Source organism: Pseudorca crassidens, chromosome 15, assembly GCF_039906515.1.
Source record: "Pseudorca crassidens isolate mPseCra1 chromosome 15, mPseCra1.hap1, whole genome shotgun sequence".
Taxonomy (NCBI): Eukaryota; Metazoa; Chordata; class Mammalia; order Artiodactyla; family Delphinidae; genus Pseudorca; species Pseudorca crassidens.
This window is the reverse complement of record NC_090310.1, coordinates 14385752-14406954: the sequence shown is the minus strand read 5'-3', so window position 1 is coordinate 14406954 and position 21203 is coordinate 14385752. Positions and strand designations below refer to the sequence as shown.

At 37.7% G+C, this 21203-nt stretch overlaps 1 protein-coding gene across 6 annotated transcripts in view; it reads left to right on the top strand.

The window, feature by feature from the left end:
* RABGEF1 (RAB guanine nucleotide exchange factor 1) overlaps positions 1-21203 on the top strand; it is an 87289-nt gene that overhangs the window by 53636 nt on the left and 12450 nt on the right. For 5 of the 6 annotated variants that reach the window (XM_067705981.1, XM_067705985.1, XM_067705986.1 and 2 more), the window contains 2 exons: positions 789-955; positions 14017-14186. In XM_067705981.1, coding sequence (XP_067562082.1) covers positions 789-955; positions 14017-14186 — 337 coding nt within the window. The remainder of the gene's footprint in view (positions 1-788; positions 956-14016; positions 14187-21203) is intronic. The other variant, XM_067705982.1, reaches the window with a different exon arrangement.

Sequence of the window (21203 nt, the reverse complement as noted above, 5' to 3'; positions counted from 1 at the left end):
AAATCTTTGTAATATATTCTTAATTATTGTCTCTGTCCCTAGTCTCTCTGCCCCTCAAGTTGTCACACAGCTACCTGCATTACCTTTAAAACACAGATCAGATAATGGTAACTTACTGGATTATAGTCTTTCTTGGTTCCCCACCACATGAGGAAATCCAGGATTATAGCAGGCTTGGCAGTCAAGGTTTCTTACCCCCTGGTGCCTAGCTGTACATCCAGCATCATAGTCCATCACACCGTCAGTGATCTGACTACGTTGAATGAGCGTGGTCCACAGCAAACGCCACATCCTTCACATGTGTGGTACCTTCTTCCTGGAATGCCCTTTTACTTGGTGGAATCCTCTTGATCCTTCTAAGACTGGCCTAAATGTCACCATTATAAAACCTTCTTGGACTCCTTCAGCAGATTTAGTTTATTTTTTCCTATGTTCTCATAGCACTTGGGTTTTGCTCTCTACTATAGGCACTGTTACATTGTGTGGTAATTATTTACTTGTCTTTTTCTCTCTTCCAGCCTTGAGGTTGTCAGGGAAAAGGACTAGACTTTACTTGCTTTATGTAACACTAGTACAATTGCTGAATGAACATGATCCACGGAGAAGTCCCTCTTGAAGTTTGTAGTAGCACATAGGAGAGCTTCCTGTCAGAGACCTCAGACCTATTTGGTGTATTTAGCCTCTAGCTCTACAAATTTTAGATCCCCAATTCATTGAGTTATTACCTTTAGATACAAGGAGAACTTGGAGAATATCAGGGTTAAACTTAACCTCTTCTTGACTTACAGACTACAGCGGGAGGAAGAAGAGGCCTTTGCCAGCAGTCAGAGCAGCCAAGGGGCCCAATCCCTCACATTTTCCAAGTTTGAAGAAAAGAAAACCAATGAGAAGACCCGCAAGGTTACCACAGTGAAGAAATTCTTCAGTGCTTCATCCAGGGTTGGATCAAAGAAGGGTAATTTTCTGATTCTCTTTTTTCTTTTGTGCCCAAAGAGGTATAGAGTAGATCCACAGTGTATGTGGGCTCAGCTTTCTAATTTCTGTAAGCGTTCAGAGAATATCAGTGCAGACTTGAGATGTTGGGTTTGAGGTGCAGATGACGTTTGAAATCTCTTTGGTTGGAGGACATTGTGTTTTAGAGAACTTATTTACTCTATAAGAGGAATAAAAGTAATTGAAATATGTAGTTTTGGTTGTAAAATTCATTCCCATCCCATCTGTTTGGATGTTTTATTTTTTGTGCCTTTAATTTTTGGATATTGGTTTGTTCTCCTTTGTTTAATATCCTCACTATCCATACCTTATCAGAAATGACTGTTTCTAGCCTTAAAGTTGTCTAAAAAAGAAGTTTTCTGAGAGCTTGTTAGAGAGACAGCCTGTGTGTTGAGGAAATACTATGTAGAGAACATGTAGGAAAAGGCTTACTTTTGTATGTACTTGACCTTATTCATCCTACTTCTTAAAATTCCATATTAAACAAGCAGGAAGATTCTCGCTAGTGAGCAGATAGGCTAGTTGAAGTGGCCTAGTAGGAAGCAAGAAAGAATGTCTGTTGTTAGGGCTTAGTCTCTGAACCTTTATGTTGGTAATCAGAGCTATGCAGTAAATTTGAAATGGTGAGGGATACTGGGAACCAACACTGATGCTTTCGGTAGAGCTGTTCTCTTAGACACTCCCTTGCACCCCCTCACCCCCTGCCCCCCAACCTGGGGTAATTGTCATGAGATTTTTGGTCTGCTTAAAGGAAGGGGCATAATAATATCACACCTTTAAAAAAATTAATAATAATAATAATAAATATTACACCTTAAGATCTTTTCTGGTCTTTCAGATTTAATGACTTGGTTTTTGTTTTATTAAAAGGAACAATTGCTTATCTAAAAACACAGCACGTCTCTTTAATAGAGGCAAACCTTTAAATAATCTTTTTGTTCACGTGAGTTGTTCTTGGTTGGCTGTCACTCAGCAGTTTTCTCTACAGTAGTAAGAAGGGAAATAATCAGTACCTGCTAGAGATTAAATGTATTTGATAAGAATGTATTTGGCTCATGATTTATTTATTAGAAGATAATGTAGTAGGGTGATTAAAACTGTAAGCTTTGGAGTCACCCTGGTTTGAGTCTCAGCTTTGCAGTTTGCTAGCTGTGTGACCTTAAGCAAGCTAATCTCTTTAAGCCCTGTCTATTCTGAGGGACAGTAATACCTATCATAGGCCTGTCTTGAGGATTAAATGAGCCGATGTGTGTACAGAGTTCAGCACAGTACCTGACACACATAGTTAATCTCCAGTAAGTGTTAGCTATTTTAAAATGCCTGTTGTTTTTCTGACAAAATAATCTCTGCTGGTAAGGAGCTCAAAGGTATTGATCAAAGCCATGCATTCCTATTTAGCTTAAATTCTGTTTCCTGCTTTGAGAAAGTCTCATTAACCTTATGAATTTATAGATGTATGGTGAAATGGTATATGACAACAGATGAAATAGTAAAGAAATTGTAAAACACATCAGCTGTAACTGCCACATTTTACATAACAATATGAAAGCCCATAAAGGTTAACTAATTTACCCAGGGTCATATAATGAGTTGATGTATTAGACCTCAGGTCTCCTAACTCCTGGTTAAGCTTTTTTCCATTATATCCCTTGACCTTGAAATATGTGTTTTTATCTATAACTGTATCTGTGTCTGTATCTAGATAGATAGATAATGAAGTTTCTATTACTGAAGTGCTTAATAGTCACATACATTCATTGACTATACTTGGCAATTTAAAAAAATCATGTCCTAAGACCTTCTGTACAGTATACATTATATTATGGAGAGAAGATTTGTACTTTAAAAGAAAAATTTCAAGTGATTTTTTATCTTAAAAACTCTTATGTGGAATAGTTCTTACTTTTTTCTTCTCTTTAGAATGATAGATTTTTACTTTATTTTTTTTTTGATCTTTAGCTGTTTTTTTGTCTATAGAAAGCATATGGTGAGAAAGACCTCAGAGTGTTGAGGAAAAAATTGATGTGTGTACATTAGAAAAGAGGATGCTCTTGGATCTTTGTTTCACAGATTGCTTATGTAACTCTGCCAGGCGAACTTTGCATTTCAGGCTGATTATTTGTTTGGCCTTTGCCTGTGGATAAAGTTAGCCTATACTAAATGCAGTTTTAATTTATTGACTGTAGACTACAATAAACCTTTTGTGTTCTGTATTCTTTATTTCACTTTGTTAATCCAAGATGTCCTTGCTCTTAATATTTTACTTGCTTCTATTGGTAGCATGAAAGAAAGCTCTTAAGCCAGGGCAGGTTGGTAGTATATAGAAGTCAAATAACCTAAGGGATTTGAAAAGTATTTTAACTTCCTGTTAGAATTGGCTGTCCCTCCAGAGGAGGTAAATGGAACAGCTTGACTGTAAAGACTCAGAGAATTTACTTTTAGTTCTTTACTCTCCAAAGTAAGGTTGAGTGAGCTATAGTTTAGAGTAAATCATAGGGGGTCAGCCAAGTCGAGATACGTGCTCATATGTTCCAAAATGCCCTTTTCTTTTGGAGCTCAAGTAGATGTTGTCACCCAGAGTAGACTCTTGTGTACATCTTTTACAAACTAATCTGAAAGCAGTGCTCTAAGGAGGAATATCTTTTCTTTTTTTAGAATTAAAATACCAATCTTTCTACTCAGACCTTAGAGTCTAAATACTGTTCTTCACTGAAGTGAATTAAGGTTCCTTGGAGAAATGACTGATTCTGGAACTTGAGCTGGGAAAGAAGGGCCCCTCAGAAATGTTGGGGACAGGTCAAAGGCCCAGAAGTCAGCTTGAATGGGTTCCCACTGGCCAAAGACAATAAATGGAGTGTAAATGAATAAAACAATAATTCATTAGTCCGTCCAACTAATAAAATAGATAAATAATTAAATAAAGAAGAGGAGAACCTTACCATAGGATCTTGACTAATAAATATAGGAGTGATGGAGATAGAAAATCACCATTTTGTAGTCATCCTAATAAGAATTGATTCAGACAAGTTTCATCAGTGTGGATGCTAAGTCTGGGATGAGAGGAGGGGGTTTCCCGAGGAACAAGTTATGAACATGATCTCAAATTAACTCCCACAACTTATTTATTAATTCCAAGTAGGGAAATGGCAGCTACATAATGATGGGGGGAAATGGACATCCTGTGCCTCTAGATATGTTACTTTGAGAAGAACACAACATGAATTATGTAATAACTAAGCTGAAAATTTATAACCTGAAATCCAGTCATGAGGAAACAGTAGAGGAACCCAAATTGAAGTGCATTGAATAAAATAAACTGGACTGTATTCTTCAAAATTGTCAGTGTCATAAAAAAACAAAGGAAGTCTGGAGAACGTTTCTAGATGAGAGGAGACTAAGTATACATGACCACTAAATGAATGTGTGACCCTCAAGTTGATCCTGTGTAAAAAACAAATACTTTTTTTCAATAACTACAGTTAGCAACAGAATATCCTTGTTGCTGAGAAATAGTCATACTATAAGGGGTAAAGCGCATGAAACATACAATCTACTCTGAAAAAATTTAGAAAAATAATACACACAGACATGGAACAAAATGTTAAAATTTTGTAAATCTGGATAAAGGGTATAAAGGAATTCTTTGTAACAATCTTGCAGATTTTCTGTAAATTTGAAGTTATTTCAAAATAAGATTTAAAAAACAAAACTATAATCCTCTTACACTCAGTGCTATCCCAAGACCCGAATTTCAGATGTTAATTAAGTTGAAGCATGGTGTTAATTACATCATTTGAAGAATTACTAATGAATTGCTACTTTAATCATGTGGGCCTCTTTGGTACTTAGATGAAACTGAAGTAACGATTCCCCAGGTTGAATTTGGAACCAGTTTTATAATTGTGCCTGTTTTTACAGTCATTTCTCAGGTACACTCAGCTTGATTGCCTTTTCTTGTCTACTCCAAAAATTTTTTTATCTTGTAAAATCATCTTTTATAATGTTTTGAATATAATGTATTTGGAACATGATCAGTTTCTGACTTTCATTGATAAGGACAATGAGAAATTTTTTCCCTGAACCAAATATGTGGTTTCTTTTATTTTACAATACCAACTGGATATCCAGCAAGTCTGTCCTGTTCCGACCCCAACTACGCAGAGTCAGCACAGACTCCATAGGTTAAGGGCTGGACCCCACAAGACTGCCCCCACCTCAGATGCCAGTTGCAATCCCCAGGAGTGGGGACACCCGTACTTCTGACCAACCAGGTGTAAATAGGGGGTTCCCACAACCTTCTCCTTAGGTTTGATAATTTGTTAGAACTGTCTCAGGAAGACAGTTTGTTTATGCTTATGGGTTTATTAAAGAATACAACTCAGGAACAGCCAAATGGAAGAGAGATGCCTAGGGCAAGGTAGGGGAGGGGGGCACCAAGCTTCCATGCCATCTGGGCATTTGCTCCCAGCACCTCGATGCGTTCATCAATGTGGAAGCTCCCCAAACCTTGTCATATAAGGGTTTTTATGGAGGTTTCATTTTGTAGGCATGGCTGATCAAATCATTGGCCATTGGTGATCAAAAATATCTATCCCTGGGCCAAAAACCAAATATATATATTTTTTATTATACTACAGACTATCTGCCTTTTAGTCCATATTATATATCTATGGTCAAAACAGCTGAAAAAGTCAGAAGAACTATAATATTCTACTGAGTTGTCCTTATTCTATTTGGATAATCTGAGAAACGTGGGATTTTCAGTAAATTTTTTTAACATTGAGATACAAAATATGTTTTTAGTACTAAAATGGTGTTAACCATCTTTACTACATGATCACGCTCTATTTTGATATTGACATTTTTAGGTTGTGTTTACTCTTTCACAGCTATCCTTCAAATAGCCTTTTTGTTGAAGATTTTGCTTTTATAAATTTATTTATTTATTTTTGGCTGCATTGGGTCTTTGTTGCTGCACGCGGGCTTTCTCTAGTTGCGGCGAGAGGGGGCTACTCTTTGCACAACTGCAAGCGGTGTGCGGGCTTCTCATTGCGGTGGCTTCTCTAGGCGCGTGGGCTTCAGTAGTTGTGGCATGCCGACTCAGTAGTTGTGGCTCACGGGCTGTAGAGCACAGGCTCAGTAGTTGTGGTGCACGGGCGTAGTTGCTCCGCGGCATGTGGGATCTTCCCGGACCAGGGCTCGAATCCCTGTCCCCCCTGCATTGGCAGGCGAATTCTTAACCACTGCGCCACCAGGGAAGCCCCTTGAAGATTTTGCTTTTATAGGTTTACTTTATTGAAGATTTAATTCGATTTAATATGTCATCTGGCTTGCAGACAGCCTTACGTAGTAGGTGCTCAGTTGATACTCGTTGCTTAATTTAAATAGGAATAAATATGCTGTAATGATAGGAGGGAATTATGGTGTGACTGTGAAGAACTTGGGCTTGGGAGTCAAACAGATCTGGATTTAAATCCCAGATTATCTTCTTTTTCTTTGTTTTTTTTGTTTGTTTGTTTGTTTTTTTGCGGTACTCGGGTCTCTCACTGTTGTGGCCCCTCCCGCTGCGGAGCACAGGCTCCGGACGCGGAGGCTCAGCGGCCATGGCTCACGGGCCCAGCCGCTTTGCGGCATGTTGGATTTTCCCAGACCGGGGCACGAACCCGTGTCCCCTGCATCGGCAGGCGGACTCTAAACCACTGCACCACCAGGGAAGCCCGCAGCTTTTCTTCTTAACCTGTGTAACATGTCTCACGTAAATGACTTAACCTCTAACCTCATTGTATTCATGTGTAAAATGATAATTCCACCTACCTAACAAAAAAATTTTATTGGTGTGTACATTTATTATTTCATATGGTTTCAGGAATATAACAAAATTGTTAAGGGTTGATGAGAATGTGGAGTAAAGCACAGTGTCTGCCATGTAGAAAATTGTCATTGAATGATAGCTTAAACATTATAATTCAAGAGCACATTTTGTTCTGCTGCCAAGACTTTTTAAAACTGAGTGTTTGGATTGGGAAATGGAAAGCTTGATAATCATAACAGACTGGCTATACTTGAAATACAAGTTTTGCTTCTGTATTAAAAACACAGGGCTATTTAGACTACTTATATTTAATGAAATTTTTGATAAGATGGAGCTTAAACCTACCATTTTGCTCTGTTTTCTATTTATCCCATCTGGATATAATTCTTTCTCTCCTCTTTTCTTGCCTTCTTTTTGTGTTTTGTTTTTTTTTAATTATAAATTTATTTATTTATTTTTGGCTGCGTTGGGTCTTCGCTGCTGCATGCAGGCTTTCTGTAGTTGCAGAGAGCGGGGGCTACTCTTTGTTGTGGTGCGCGGGCTTCTCATTGCGGTGGCTTCTTTTGTTGTGGAGCACGGGCTCTAGGCACGCGGGCTCAGTAGTTGTGGCCCACAGGCTCTAGGGCACAGGCTCAGTAGTTGTGGTTCACAGTCTTAGTTGCTCCGCGGCATGTGGAATCTTCCCGGACCAGGGCTTGAACCCGTGTCCCCTGCATTGGCAGACGGATTCTTAACCACTGCATCACCAGGGAAGCCCTTAAGTAAATTTTTGAATGAGAAAATGTCTTTTATAGCTGCCCACATATTTGTCATTGCTGATACTCTTTGTTCCTGCCTAGTAGGAAAAATGAATCATTTCCTGTCATGTGTGCTCAGGAGATTGTTCTGCCCACTCCTTTACCCAGTTTTTTCTCACGTGCATGTGCAGTACTCAGTCAGAGACTCAAGGGAACCCCTCTGCAGTTACCTGGAGATTTTTCTTTGCAGCCCATCCTCTATGTGTTTTGCCACGCAAATTCTGGAAACTCTGGCCTTCTTGAGCTCTAAATATTGTTTCCCCAATTCAGCAAGTCTGCTAGGCTCTGAGTTGCCTCTCCCTGTGCCAAGGCCTAAAAACTCTACCTGCAGTGAGCTGGGGCACTTGTAAGATTTACCATGTTTGTCCCCTTCTCTCAGGGGTTACTCTCCCCACTGCCTGTTGGCCAGTGTTGAAAACCATTTTTTCATATGTTTTGTCTGATTTTTCTAGTTGTTAAGGCAGTAGGGTAAACCTAATCCCTGGTGTTCCATCACCACTAGGGGTGGAATTTATCAGATTGAGTGAAAGGTTAAATTCCAAGTATTAAAGAATATTTTCTAATTGTACAGCATGTCAAATATAATTTTAGGTTTTCCGTATTGGTAAAAAAAAGTTTCAGAAACGATGTGCCAGTTTTTGTTTTGAGTTAAATTATGCCTTATTTGCTTAAAAAAAAAAGGTACATCCAAATGGCTCAAAAATAGAAGGTATATATGGTCCCTCACCCATCTAGTTCCCAGTCCTTCCCCCATATTCAGACAACTTTTGTTACTAATTTGTGTATCATTCTTTTGTTTTCATTTATAAACACATTTGTTCTTATCCCAGTCCTCCTATTTTACATAAAAGCACACTACGCATACCCTGCTTTTTTAGCTTAGCAATATATTTAAGAACTCTTTCCTTATCGGTACATAAAAAGGATACTTTTAAAATTTTAAGCTACGTAATATTCCACTTTATGGATTAAGCCAAAGTTTATTTAGTCCCTTAGTAGTGGCCATTTATGCCATCTTCAGACCTCTCCTTTTACAAGTACTAAAATGAGTAGCCTTGTACATATTTCATTTTGTACATGTGCAATTATGTCAGTGGAAAATTTCTCAGAAATGGAATTGTTGGGCCATAGGATAAATGTATTTTTAATTTTGATGATTATTGCCAAATTGCATTCCATTGCAGGTGTGTCATTTTACATTCCTACCTCCATAGTATAAGTGCCTTTTCCCCTATATCCTCATCAACATCAAACTTCAGATTTTTGCCGACTTGTTAATTTTTAAAATGACCTTTAATAATAGTTTTTTTTCTTTGTCTTTTTTAAAAATCTTATTGGAGTATAATTACTTTACAATGTTGTGTTAGTTTCTGCTGTACAACAATACTAGTAGGTTTAATTTGCACATTTGTTATCGTGTGTGAGATTGAGTATATTTCCTATGCTTAAGATCCATCTCTGTTTCCCTTCTGTGCAGTGTTAGTATTCTTCACGCATTTTTCTATTGAACCGTTGGATTTTTCTTCCTCTATATTTATAGGAGTCCTTGTATATTAGGGAGAACAGCCCTTTGTGATGTAGCTTACAAACATTTTTTCCAGTTGGTTGTCTGACTTTTGACAGTATTTTTACCATACATATAGTGTGTTTTTATGTGCCCTTCTTGTCTTCTTTATGTTTTCTTTTAATATGATTGAATTCTTTTAGGGAGTCTACATTTTTTTTCATAACTTAAAAAAATTTTTTTCTTTAATTTAATTAAATTTATTTATTTATTTATTCATTCATTCAGGTGTGCCAGGTCTTAGTTGCGGCACTCGGGATCTTTTAGTTGCGGCACTCGGGATCTTTTAGTTGTGGCATGCAGAATCTTCATTTGTGGCGTGTGGGCTTTTAGTTGCAGCATGTGGGATCTAGTTCCCTGATCAGGGATCGAACCTGAGCCCCCTGCTTTGGGAGCGTGGAGTTTAAACCACTAGACCACCAGGGAAGTCCCAGGGCTTCTCCATTTTGAATCATAGTTAGGAAGCACCTGATACTTTAGAAGATAGGCAGATACGTGATTTGGAAAGATAACCATAAAGTGCAATTTTGATCTGCTAACTACTTAATATCAACATGCAGTTTAGAGGGGAAAAGGGGGTTTTTTGTTTGTTTATTTTTTCATATTCTTGTCATTATGGTTTATTACAGGATATTGAATTTTGTTCCCTGTGCTATACATTATATCCTTGTTGTTTATTTTTATATGTGGTAGTTTGTATCTGCTAATCCCAAACTCCCACTTCATCCCTCCCTCACCCTCTACCCACTGTGGTAACCATAAGTTTGTTTTCCATGTCTGTGAGTCTGTTTCTGTTTGGTAAATAAGCTTATTTGTGTCATATTTTAGGTTCCACATATAAGTGATATCATATGGTATTTGTCGTACTCTTTCTGACTTACTTCACTTAGTATAATAATCTCTAGGTCCATACATGTTGCTGCAAATGGCATTCTTTCTTTTTTATGGCTGAATAGTATTCCATTGTGTATATACACCACTTCTTTATCCATTCATCTGTTGACATTTAGGTTGCTTCCATGTCTTGGCTATTGTACATAGTGCTCCTGTGAACATTGTGATGCATGTATCTTTTTGAATTACAGTTTTGTCTGGATATATGCCCAGGAGTGGGATTGCTGGATCATATGGCAACTCTATTTTTAGTTTTTTGAGGAACCTGCATACTGTTTTCCATAGTGGCTGCACGAATTTACATTTCCACCAACAGTGTAGGAGGGTTCCCTTTTCTCCACACCCTCTCCAGCATTTGTTATTTGTAGACTTTTTAATTGAATTTTTTTTTTTTTTTTTTTTTTTTGGCCACACAGTGCTGCATGCAGGATCTTAGTTCCCTGACCAGGGACTGAACCTGTGCCCCCTGCAGTGGAAGCCTGGAATCCTAACCACAGGACTGCCAGGGAATTCCTGTAGACTTTTTTTTTTTTTTTTTTGTGGTACGCGGGCCTCTCACTGTTGTGGCCTCTCCCGTTGCGGAGCACAGGCTCCAGATGTGCGGGCTCAGCGGCTGTGGCTCACGGGCCCAGCTGCTTTGCGGCATGTGGGATCTTCCCAGACTGGGGCACGAACCCATGTCCCCTGTATCTGCAGGCAGACTCTCAACCACTGCGCCACCAGGGAAGCCCTGTAGACTTTTTAATGATGGCCATTCTGACCGGTGTGAGGTGGTACCTCATTGTAGTTTTTATTTGCATTTCTCTAATAATTAGCAATGGTGAGCATCTTTTCATGTGCCTTTTGGCCATCTGTTTTTATTCTTTGGAGAAATGTCTGTTTAGGTCTTTTCCCCATTTTTTGACTGGGTTGTTTGTTTTTTTGTTACTGAGTTATATGAGCTGTTTGTATATTTTGGAAATTAAGCTCTTGTCAGTTGCTTTGTTTGCAAATATTTTCTCCCAGTCTGTAGGTTGTCATTTTGTGCCTTTTGGTTTCCTTTGCTGTGCAAAATATTATGAGTTTGATTAGGTTCCATTTGTTTATTTTTGCTTTTATTTCTATTGCCTTGGGAGACTGACCCAGGAAAACGTTGGTGGGATTTATGTCAGAGAATGTTTTCCCTATGTTCTCTTCTAGGAGTTTTATGGTGTCATGTCTTACACTTAAGTCTTAAAGCCATTTTGAGTTTATTTTTGTGTATGGTGTGAGAATGTGTTCTAACTTCGTTGATTTGCATGTGGCTGTCCAGCTTTCCCAACACCACTTGCTGAAGAGACTATCTTTTCTCCATTGTATATTCTTGCCTCCTTTGTCTTTGTTTTGGGGGGTGTGTGTGTGTGTTTTGTTTTGTGGCTGCATTGCTTGGCATATGGGATCTTAGTTCCCTAACCAGGGATTGAACCCATGCCCCCTGCAGTGGAAGCATGAAGTCTTAACCACTGAACCACCAGGGAAGTCCCTCTTGCCTCCTTTGTCGAAGATTAATTGACTGTAGCTGTGTGGGTTTATTTCTGGGCTCTCTGTTCTGTGCCATTGATCCATATGTCTATTTTTGTGCCAGTACCACACTGTTTTGATTACTGTAGCTTTGTAGTATTGTCTGAAGTTTCAAAGGGTTATGCCCTCAGCTTTGTTCTTTTTACTTAGTTTTGCTTTGGGAATTCTGGGTCTTTTATGGCTCCATATAAATTTTAGGATTTTTGTTTTAGTTCTGATAGGGATCACATTAACTCTGTAGATTGCTTTGGTTAGTATGGCCATTTTAACAATATTAATTCTTCCAATCCAAGAGCATGGGATATCTTTCCATTTATTTGAATTATCTTCAGTTTTCTTTATCAGTGTTTTATAGTCCTCAGCATGTAAGTCTTTTACTTCCTTGGTCAGGTTTATGCCTAAGTTTTTTTTGTGTTTTTTTTTTATGTGATTTTAAAGGGTTTTTGTTTGTTTGTTTTTACTTTTCTGATGTTTCATTGTTAGTGTAAAGAAATGCAACAGATTCCTTTATGTTAATCCTGTATCCTGCTACCATGCTGAATTTGTTTATCAGTTCTAGTAGTTTTTGTGTGGAGTCTTCAGGGTTTTCTGTGTATAGTATCATGTCGTCTCCATATAATGACAATTTTACCTCTTCCAATTTGGGTACCTTTTATTTCTTTTTCTTGTCTGATTTCTGTGGCTAGGACCTCCAATAGTATGTTGAATAGAAGTGGTAAGAATGAGCATCCTTGTCTTGTTTCAGATTTTAGCAGGAAGGCTTTCAGCATTTCACCGTTGAGTATTATGTTGGTTGTGGGTTTGTCATAAATAGCTTTATTATGTTGAGATATGTTGCCTCTATAGCCATTTTGGTAAGAGTTTTTATTGTGAATAGATGTTGAATTTTATCAAATGCTTTTTCTGCATCTGTTGAGATGATCATGTGGTTTTGTCTTTTCTTTTGTTGGTGTGGTGTATCACATTGATTTGTGTACGTTGGAAAAGGGTTTTTTTGAAGTGAGAGGTGGAATCTTTCGTTTGACCTATGTAGTTAAGATATATTTTTACATGATCTGTGTGTGTTTGTCTCACTTGAATAAACCAGTCACTCTAATAGGGGTAATGCTTTTATTATCTTAAAACTTTATTGCTGCTACATCATTAAAATGTATTTCAGATACTAAAGCTCAAAAAATAAGGTTGTAAGAAGTTACTCTGAAACAGATTCACAGACATAGAAACAGACTTATGGTTACCAAAGGAGAAAGGGGGTAGGGGAGGAATAAATTAGGAGTTTGGGATTAGCAGATACAAACTGTTGTATATAAAATAAACAACAAGGTCCTACTGTATAGCACAGGGAACTATATTCAATATCCTGTAATAAACCATAATGAAAGAGAATATGAAAAAGAATATATTTATATGTATATATAACTGAATCACTTTGCTGTACACAAGAAACTAACACAGCATTGTAAATCATCTATACTTCAGTTAAAAAAAAAGAAATTGCTCTGAGAAAGCATGTAATAGGTTGATTTTAATACCTACAAAAGGTACTTTTTCTTCCTAATTATCTCTTTTTGTGTGTGTATAGAAAAGCATCATGGGTATATGAGATACTTTAATTCCTTTCAGGTATTGCATTAGAGAGCACAATTCAAAATCGGGAGGCTTAGAAGGCGATCAGAAACCAAGTGATAGTTCATGTTTTCTGAGAGCACTTACCCTATTACAACACCCTTATCTCTGTTATGTAAAGGTCTTATTTTCCTTTCAGTGTATTTATTTGAAGAGGGCAAAGAGTTGTGTGGCCAACTGATTGGACAGTGGGTTTTTTTTTGCTTCTCTTGCCTCTGCTCTGTCATGGTCACTGTGCTACTTTGGATGCATACTTTCACTTTGAGCAGTATGACTTGAAGTTTGAATGGTGGGTAAATAATTGTTCATCTCCACATAAAAATTGTTCATCTCTTTGCCTTTTTGGCAAATCAAGTGGATTTGGGAAGCTTGTCTAGCATAAGTCATCTATAATTTTTGTGCTTCTACTGATTGTTATTTTACATGTTGACTGTTTTTGTAAATTCATGCAGTCTTTGAGAGAGTTGTTCAAGATAGCAATGCCATTTCAGTGTTAACGATTAAATATATAGATCAAAGCATGATATATTTTGGCTAAGAAGATACTGATAGAGCACCTTTATTTGAATAGGAGTATCTTTTAGATATGTAGTTTTATCTAATTGTACTTCCTACTCATAAAATAGATTTAGCTTACTTTAAGGAAAATCCAAATATTTAAACATAAAATAATTTAAATTCAAGTTTAACTTTGATTTAGCATAATTTAAATAATCTTAAATTAGATACTGAAAGTAATTCCATGCATGGCTCTTCTGTGTAATGAAACTTACTATGTTTAATTTTCCCAGCAGAAATTCAGGAACCAAAAGCTCCCAGTCCTTCTATAAACCGGCAAACCAGCATTGAAACGGATAGAGTGTCTAAAGAGTTCATAGAATTTCTCAAGACCTTCCACAAGACAGGCCAAGAAATCTATAAGCAGACCAAGCTGTTTTTGGAAACAATGCATTACAAAAGGGTAGGTTGGGAACCACTTAGAAACATAGAGTTTTGGTTTTAGGAAAGGTCTTAGAGATAATGTAGTGCAACTTTGTCATTTTACAACTGAGAAAATAAAGACCCAGAAATGTTAAGTGACTTACCTGAGAAATATCACTGAACCAAGTTAAACACGCCTCCTAGGCTAATACTTTTCCTCTGCAACTCAATGGTGTTTGGATCATCTTCGCATGGAACGTCTGGCATCAGAGCTACTTATGTTGTGTACTTTAGTAACAAGCCTTCCTAACTTGTCACCTTGTAAATAGTGTAAACTGCCAAGAGAGCCATAGTAGACCTTGAACTCTAAGTAACAGTCATTAGACCAATAGTAATCATTTTAGGTTTATTTAGTTTTGTTTTGTATTCTTTTTTTTTTTTTTTTTTTTTGCGGTACGCGGGCCTCTCACTGTTGTGGCCTCTCCCATTGCGGAGCCCAGGCTCCGGACGCGCAGGCTCAGCGGCCATGGCTCATGGGCGCAGCCGTTCCACGGCACGTGGGATCTCCCCGGACCGGGGCACGATCCCGTGTCCCCTGCATCGGCAGGCAGACTCTCAACCACTGCGCCACCAGGGAAGCCCTGTATTGATTTTTAATTTTCCTCTCCTTTCTCAGGTAGAGAAGGGAAAGCTAAAATTTAAACATTGAAAGGGACCTTAGCAACTATATAGTTACCGTCCCTTTATTTTACAGGTGGGGAAGTTGAGAGCCAGAGAGGATAAGTGACTCGTCCAAGGTCACTTGGATAACACCTTGTGTCTTCCACACATGTGTCTTTGACCTGTACTTTCTAACCCATAATTTCAACAATGAACCACTCTTGCCCACATCTTTTTCCTCTTCATTCCTATTTTCTCTAGTCCTAGTGTATGCCCAGTGGTGAGCAACCTTTTTACCACATATGGGTCAAGTCTAGAAAATTAAGTATTTTCAGAATTGCATTAAATTTTTTTCAACCATTTTATCTTTATCAGGAAACATTTAATATCTCTACCGAGATTTTTTTTTTTTTAATTTCCTCATTCCCAGAAGGTATCTCTTTTGGCTGAAATTTCATTCAGCACCTACATAATCCACACACATTGCAGTATTGCAGTGTAACGCTTGACTTTTCAACTAATGTTGTTTGCTAAGACTCTTCAGAAGCTGAAGGGTTTATTTATTTATTTATTTATTTTGTGGTATGCGGGCCTCTCACTGTTGTGGCCTCTCCTGTTGCGGAGCCCAGGCTCCGGACGTGCAGGCTCAGCGTCCACGGCTCATGGGCCTAGCCGCTTCGCGGCATGTGGGATTTTCCCGGACCGGGGCACAAACCCGTGTCCCCTGCATCGGCAGGCGGACTCTCAACCACTGCGCCACCAAGCCCAAGGGTTTATTTTTTTACCCTTTTTTCTTTTTGATTAATCTCATTAGCTGCTTAATAGTCCCTTGTAGTCCCTTTTCACATTCTTTAAGAGATATTTCTATTACACACAAGACAGGCAGTGACATCATTAGCACAGAATTCATTTATGTTGAACATACAGTTGTCATCAGCTACTTTTTTCTTCTTTGAAGTTACCACAGCAAGAATTTAAATTTTATTGAGAAAATGAGAAGGTGGGGGAGGGAGTGGGGTGCTAAGAAGAAGCTAAAGAAGAATTTACAAGGTTTAGTTTTTTAAACTTATTATTGTTACATATTTAGTTTACATAACTAGAATTTAAGAATCTCACTGTGAGAACCAAGCTTCAAATAGGTTTAAGAGTGGCCATGGACTCAGGGATGTATATGGTCACCAGTGAAATGAAGAATGTCTAGATTTCTTTGACATTTGGACGAAAAACTGTATGTGCCCAGGGTAATTTTAAAACATTATGTAGACCCAGTTAGATGTTTACCTTTCCCATCATAACTTGAAAACCATATTTTCTAACTTAATAAGCTCCCTGACTTGGTAAAAAATTTTTTTTCCACAAATTTATTCATATGAAAATATTTTCAAAACACACAGACCACAGTTAAATCAAAGTAAATAAGACTCCTAGAGAAACTCTTTTGCTGCCCAAACCGTCTAAATCCTGTCCTTGCTAATTGTTGATAAATCCCTCACATACATTTTCCCCTGTTCTGAAAGTGTAGCTTGCCCCATTTTTAAAAGTATAACCTTTGTAACCCTCTGCTGCCTCAAAATTTAGACCCTTTAATTTATTGGATATTGCATTAAAGCTTTTTAATAAATGAACTTTCTGGGTTTTTCAATGCTGTTTTTAAAACACGATTTCTTTATTAGTAGTAGTTCAAATATGCTCTTTTTCCTTGCGAAGGAAGCAGTCAAGCACAATGTTAAGACCTTTTGCTGATTTCAGTGTTCTTTTCCCAGCCATTCATTCTGTAAAAGTCTGGTATTGATTATATTATATACTTAAAGTTTTTCTGATACTAATTCTCCTGAAAAACTGTTTTCTAAACCTGAAAGAGGAGAAAGAAAATATAATAATTTAAAATATGGCTATATCTTCTCTTCCCCAAAATAAGTAAAAAGTTAGGTGTTCTCCTATATTTTAAAATAGATTTACAATTCTAAACCATATGTGTGTGTAAAGAGTAGTTTCCCCTGCTATGTAATTACTGTTAGGAGAGCAGACGCATGTATTCTACATGACCTCAAGGTATATTCCCTGATAAGGTGGATTATCTTAAAATCTGAGGACTGCATGCTTGTCGTACTTTAAATGTTAATGTTTAATTTTAAGTTTTATTTAGGAGGAGTAAAGCCCTAATGTGTTTAGTTTCGTAAAAAAAGTTATTGAAGGCAGCAGAAAGTAGCAATACAAAAAAAAAAAATGAACATTAAAGTTAAAACCTAAATAGATCAAACAGTTAACTGTAGTACAAAAGAAAACTAATCCAGAAAACAGATCATGGAGATCCAGTTTCTAAAGATGAAATACACAGAAAACATAATTAAGGAAGTAGTCAAAGATTTTCAAAATGGGGGTGGAAGAAAAGATATCAGCCATACAGTTAAGAAAGAATACAGAGAGCCTTTCGGAATATTCAAAGGAATATACCCACTTGTCAAACTTTTACACTACAAAGAAAAAGTTTTTTAGGAAAAAAAATAAAATGGCTTTACACAGACTTTATAGAAAAGATGATCCCAGGCATTGGCTAGAGAATACTTAAAGAAAGTATTAGAGAATACTTAAAGAAAAGGGTTCATTTAGACTGTGTTTTTTCTTAGAAAACTATGAAAAAACCTTTAAAAGAATTTACCAGCACAAACCTACAATCATATCACTTAGCTCCTTTGGCAAGAACTTTGAAGGATCTGAGATGTATTCTCCTTGCAAGTTAAAAGTTAGCCTGCCATAGTTTCATGGATACTGGCAGAAGACGCAAGCCTCCTGGGTCAGAAAAAAAAGAGGCCAGTTTATTACAGCACTAGCAGTAACCAGAGTATATCAGCGTTTGTACCAATTCCCTACGTATCAATTCCCACAGGGCAGTGCAAAGAAGACCAGGTAATGCCTGCACATGCAGTAAGTTATAATAGAGAAGAGGGTCTTTTATAGGGCCATGAGCTTGCCTGACCTTTGCCCCAGAGAGAAACATTATTATACTAGACAGTAAACAATCTACCCTTTTCACTTAAGGGAGGCCCTACCTCTGTCTTCCAGTCCTGTCTGCTATACAGCTATCCTTGAAAAGGGTGCAGAACAAAGGCAGTCAGTGTCTCTCCTCACAAGATGTGTAGAAATAGGAGAGGTCTATGTAGATTTGTCTCCCCACATCTTTACAATATTATAAAGGGTGGAACAGTAGTAAATGGCCACTTTCATTCTTTCTTTCATTCAACTAGTGTTGAGCACTATGCCTGGCTCTGTTGTAGGCACCAAGGGTGCAGTAGTGAACAGTGCCCTCATGGAGCTGACATTTTAGTGGAGGAGATAGACAATAAACTAATTTATAATATATAACAGTGGTAAGTCCTCCAAATAATCTAAAGCAGGAAAAGAGGACAGAGTGGCGAGGGAGTTCACATTACGAATTAAACACTGGACTGAAGTGTAAATCTGTGCAAGAGAAACAGATAGAAAAAGGAGTTTTCTGAATTGTAACAAAATCAGTGACTGTGTGGAACTGGTGTAGGAATAGGTGATCCATTACCACCTGTGAAACAAGCCATTTAGGCCTTGAAAAGGAGGTCACGGTTTCCGGTTAGAAGTAAGTACTAGTAATAATCACAAGAATGAAGTGTGTTCTTAGTGTTACGATTTGGTGCAAATGAAAGGTAGCCATGTGTAAGCTACCTAAGTAGATAATCCATTGCAGAAAGTACTGAATTATGTGCATTCAGTCTTCCTGTTTAACCTGAATGCCCTCTGAGAATTTTAATATTTTTTATATTATTGTCTTGTACAGTGGCTGGCAAGTCTATTAACCATGTAGTAAATGTTTTTAGAATGGATAGAAATATCATTTTCCAGAAATTGGGGAAAAATAATCTTACCGGAAAATCCGAGGGAAAACAGAATACTAATAGAGGTATAAGTTTAGCAACATGGTGAGATAAATCCACAAAATTTAGTTATAGTACAAGATGCCAGAGATAAAAAGCTAAAGAGCCTAGCACATTTTTTTAAAAATAGCAATTTTTAAAGACAATAGCAATAAAAAGATTAAATATTAAATAATAAATCTAATATAGAAAGTTAGAGGCTCATTCAAAGAATTGAAAGACTGTTTCTCGATTTTATCTTGGATTTAGCTGAGGAAGTATAATATCCTGGATCTAGCTGAGGAAAACAAAAAGATAAACTTACAAATACTTTGCAGGTCAATATGAACACTTAAAATATTAAATTACAATGTTACACTGTTTATTCTAGAAAAAGAAGGAAGCAAGGGTTTGTGAGGGAAGGTTTCTAAATGTAACAGACTTCAAAATATACTAAGATGAAAGTTACCACAACTACATATGATTTTCATATATATATATATTCAATATGTAGAGAGAAAGAGAGCAGTGAAATAAACTAGGGATTCCAGAAATAAATTCAGTTTCTCAGGAGCAAATTATATGAGAATTGGAAAACAAAGGGGAACAGGATTGCTTTTTACTAATTGCCGCTGAAAAAGGGAAGTTTGTATGCAGATTATTTAAGGTCTGTTTTTCATACTTTGAACCTTACATGCCAGCCAAATAAAAGAGCTAAGCAGGAAAAAACTTAGAAGAATGCTGATTAAGATTTGTTTCACCTACAGAGAGGAGCTAAATTCAGCTGTTGAAGAATTGTTCTTAATGACCAGAGAAAGGTTTAACGGTATTAGAAAACATTCAGGCAGTAACAAGTGTGCAGTCAAGGTGGTCACAGAGCGCTCTGAGTACTGTGAGGCCTGCCAAGTTATTTTGACCGAGGGAATGGAGGGCACCTTCTTAGAGGAGGCAAGATGTGGACTGAGCCTTAAAGGAGGTACTGTGGAACTTCCTTGGGCAGCTGTTGGAGGATTGGAGAGGAGTAAAAGTCACCTGGACTGGGCTTCCCTGGTGGCGCAGTGGTTGAGAGTCCGCCTGCTGATGCAGGGGACACAGGTTCGTGCCCTGGTCCAGGAAGATCCCACGTGCTGCGGAGCGGCTAGGCCCGTGAGCCATGGCTGCTGAGCCTGCGCGTCTGGAGCCTGTGCTCCGCAACGGGAGAGGACACAACAGTCAGAGGCCCGCGTACCGGAAAAAAAAAAAAAGTCATCTGGACAGAGAATAATTTCACAGTGTTAGAGAGGCGGGAAAACTAAATGCAGATTCTCAACAGTAGGTAACCTGGCAGGGTAAGTGGGGACCAGATCATAAGATAAGATGGTCAGTTGAGAAGAGAAAGATCAAATGTGGGGAGAGCAGCTGAACTCCAGGTGAGAGATAATGAGGACCCAAACCAGGGAAGGTTCGACGGGAGAGACATTGTAAAGGCAGATAGGCAAGGTTTGGTCACTGTCCCTCGCCCCAAGGCATCTTTTCTAAGGTAGCCAAAGCATCAGGGTCTGCGTGCTTCATCGGGGCTTTATTGGCCCGTGTCATTGGCCTGTGCAGAGGTGGTCTGTGAGAAGCAGTCCTGTGGAATTTGTCTTGGGCCGTATTCATGCCCATCTGTGATGAAATCTATGAGAACCCTTGCAGAAATTCCTGATTTTGGTGTCAGAATTTCACCTGAAGAATTAGTTTGCTTTTACATTTTGGACACTCAGTTATGTGACTCTTTTCATCTTAGTGATGATTGCTAGAAAGTTTAGTTAGAGACAAATTTATGGGCTGACTTTTTGCTAACTTCTGTATCTTCAAGGAATACATTTTTGTGTTATCTTTCCTGGCTCTACTTTCTGTTTCTGTTTCTGTCCGTGTTTTGTTTTGTTTATCATTTTCTAGGTTATTGTGCTGAACTGTGTTTATCTTTTATATAGACTTCAGATATTTTTTGGAAGAAAGTATATGTGAATATATATATTTGTGTTACACCTATAAAATCAGTAAAACCAAATAAAAATGATAAAGCCCAGTGTTAGAGGGGGCTGTGGAGAAACAAGCACACCTACATGGTTAGTGACTGTACTTGGAGTTTCTGAAGGTTATATATCTAGCAATGGATGTTTAGAGCTGTAAAGTTGTCCAGACTTACTACGCTGTTAATGCCGCTTTTGAAAATGAATCACAAAGAAATAACCTAAAAGAAACAGTCTTCGCATAGTTGTTAATAGCTGCAATATATAATTAGCAAAAAAAGGGAAAGAACCCAAGTACACAGTGGTAGAAGTGGTTAAATAAATCGGTTAATATAGTGGAATATTATAAAGCCATCAGATGGTTAAGTAGATTAGATAAATCAAAATGTACATAAACATGCAAATTATCAAAGTATGCATTGTACCCATATAAAAATATGTATATACAGCAAAAAGAAGTGAGAGGTCATGGAATGTTGTAAATAATGTTAATGGACAGGCTTTTCTCCCCTGCAGCAT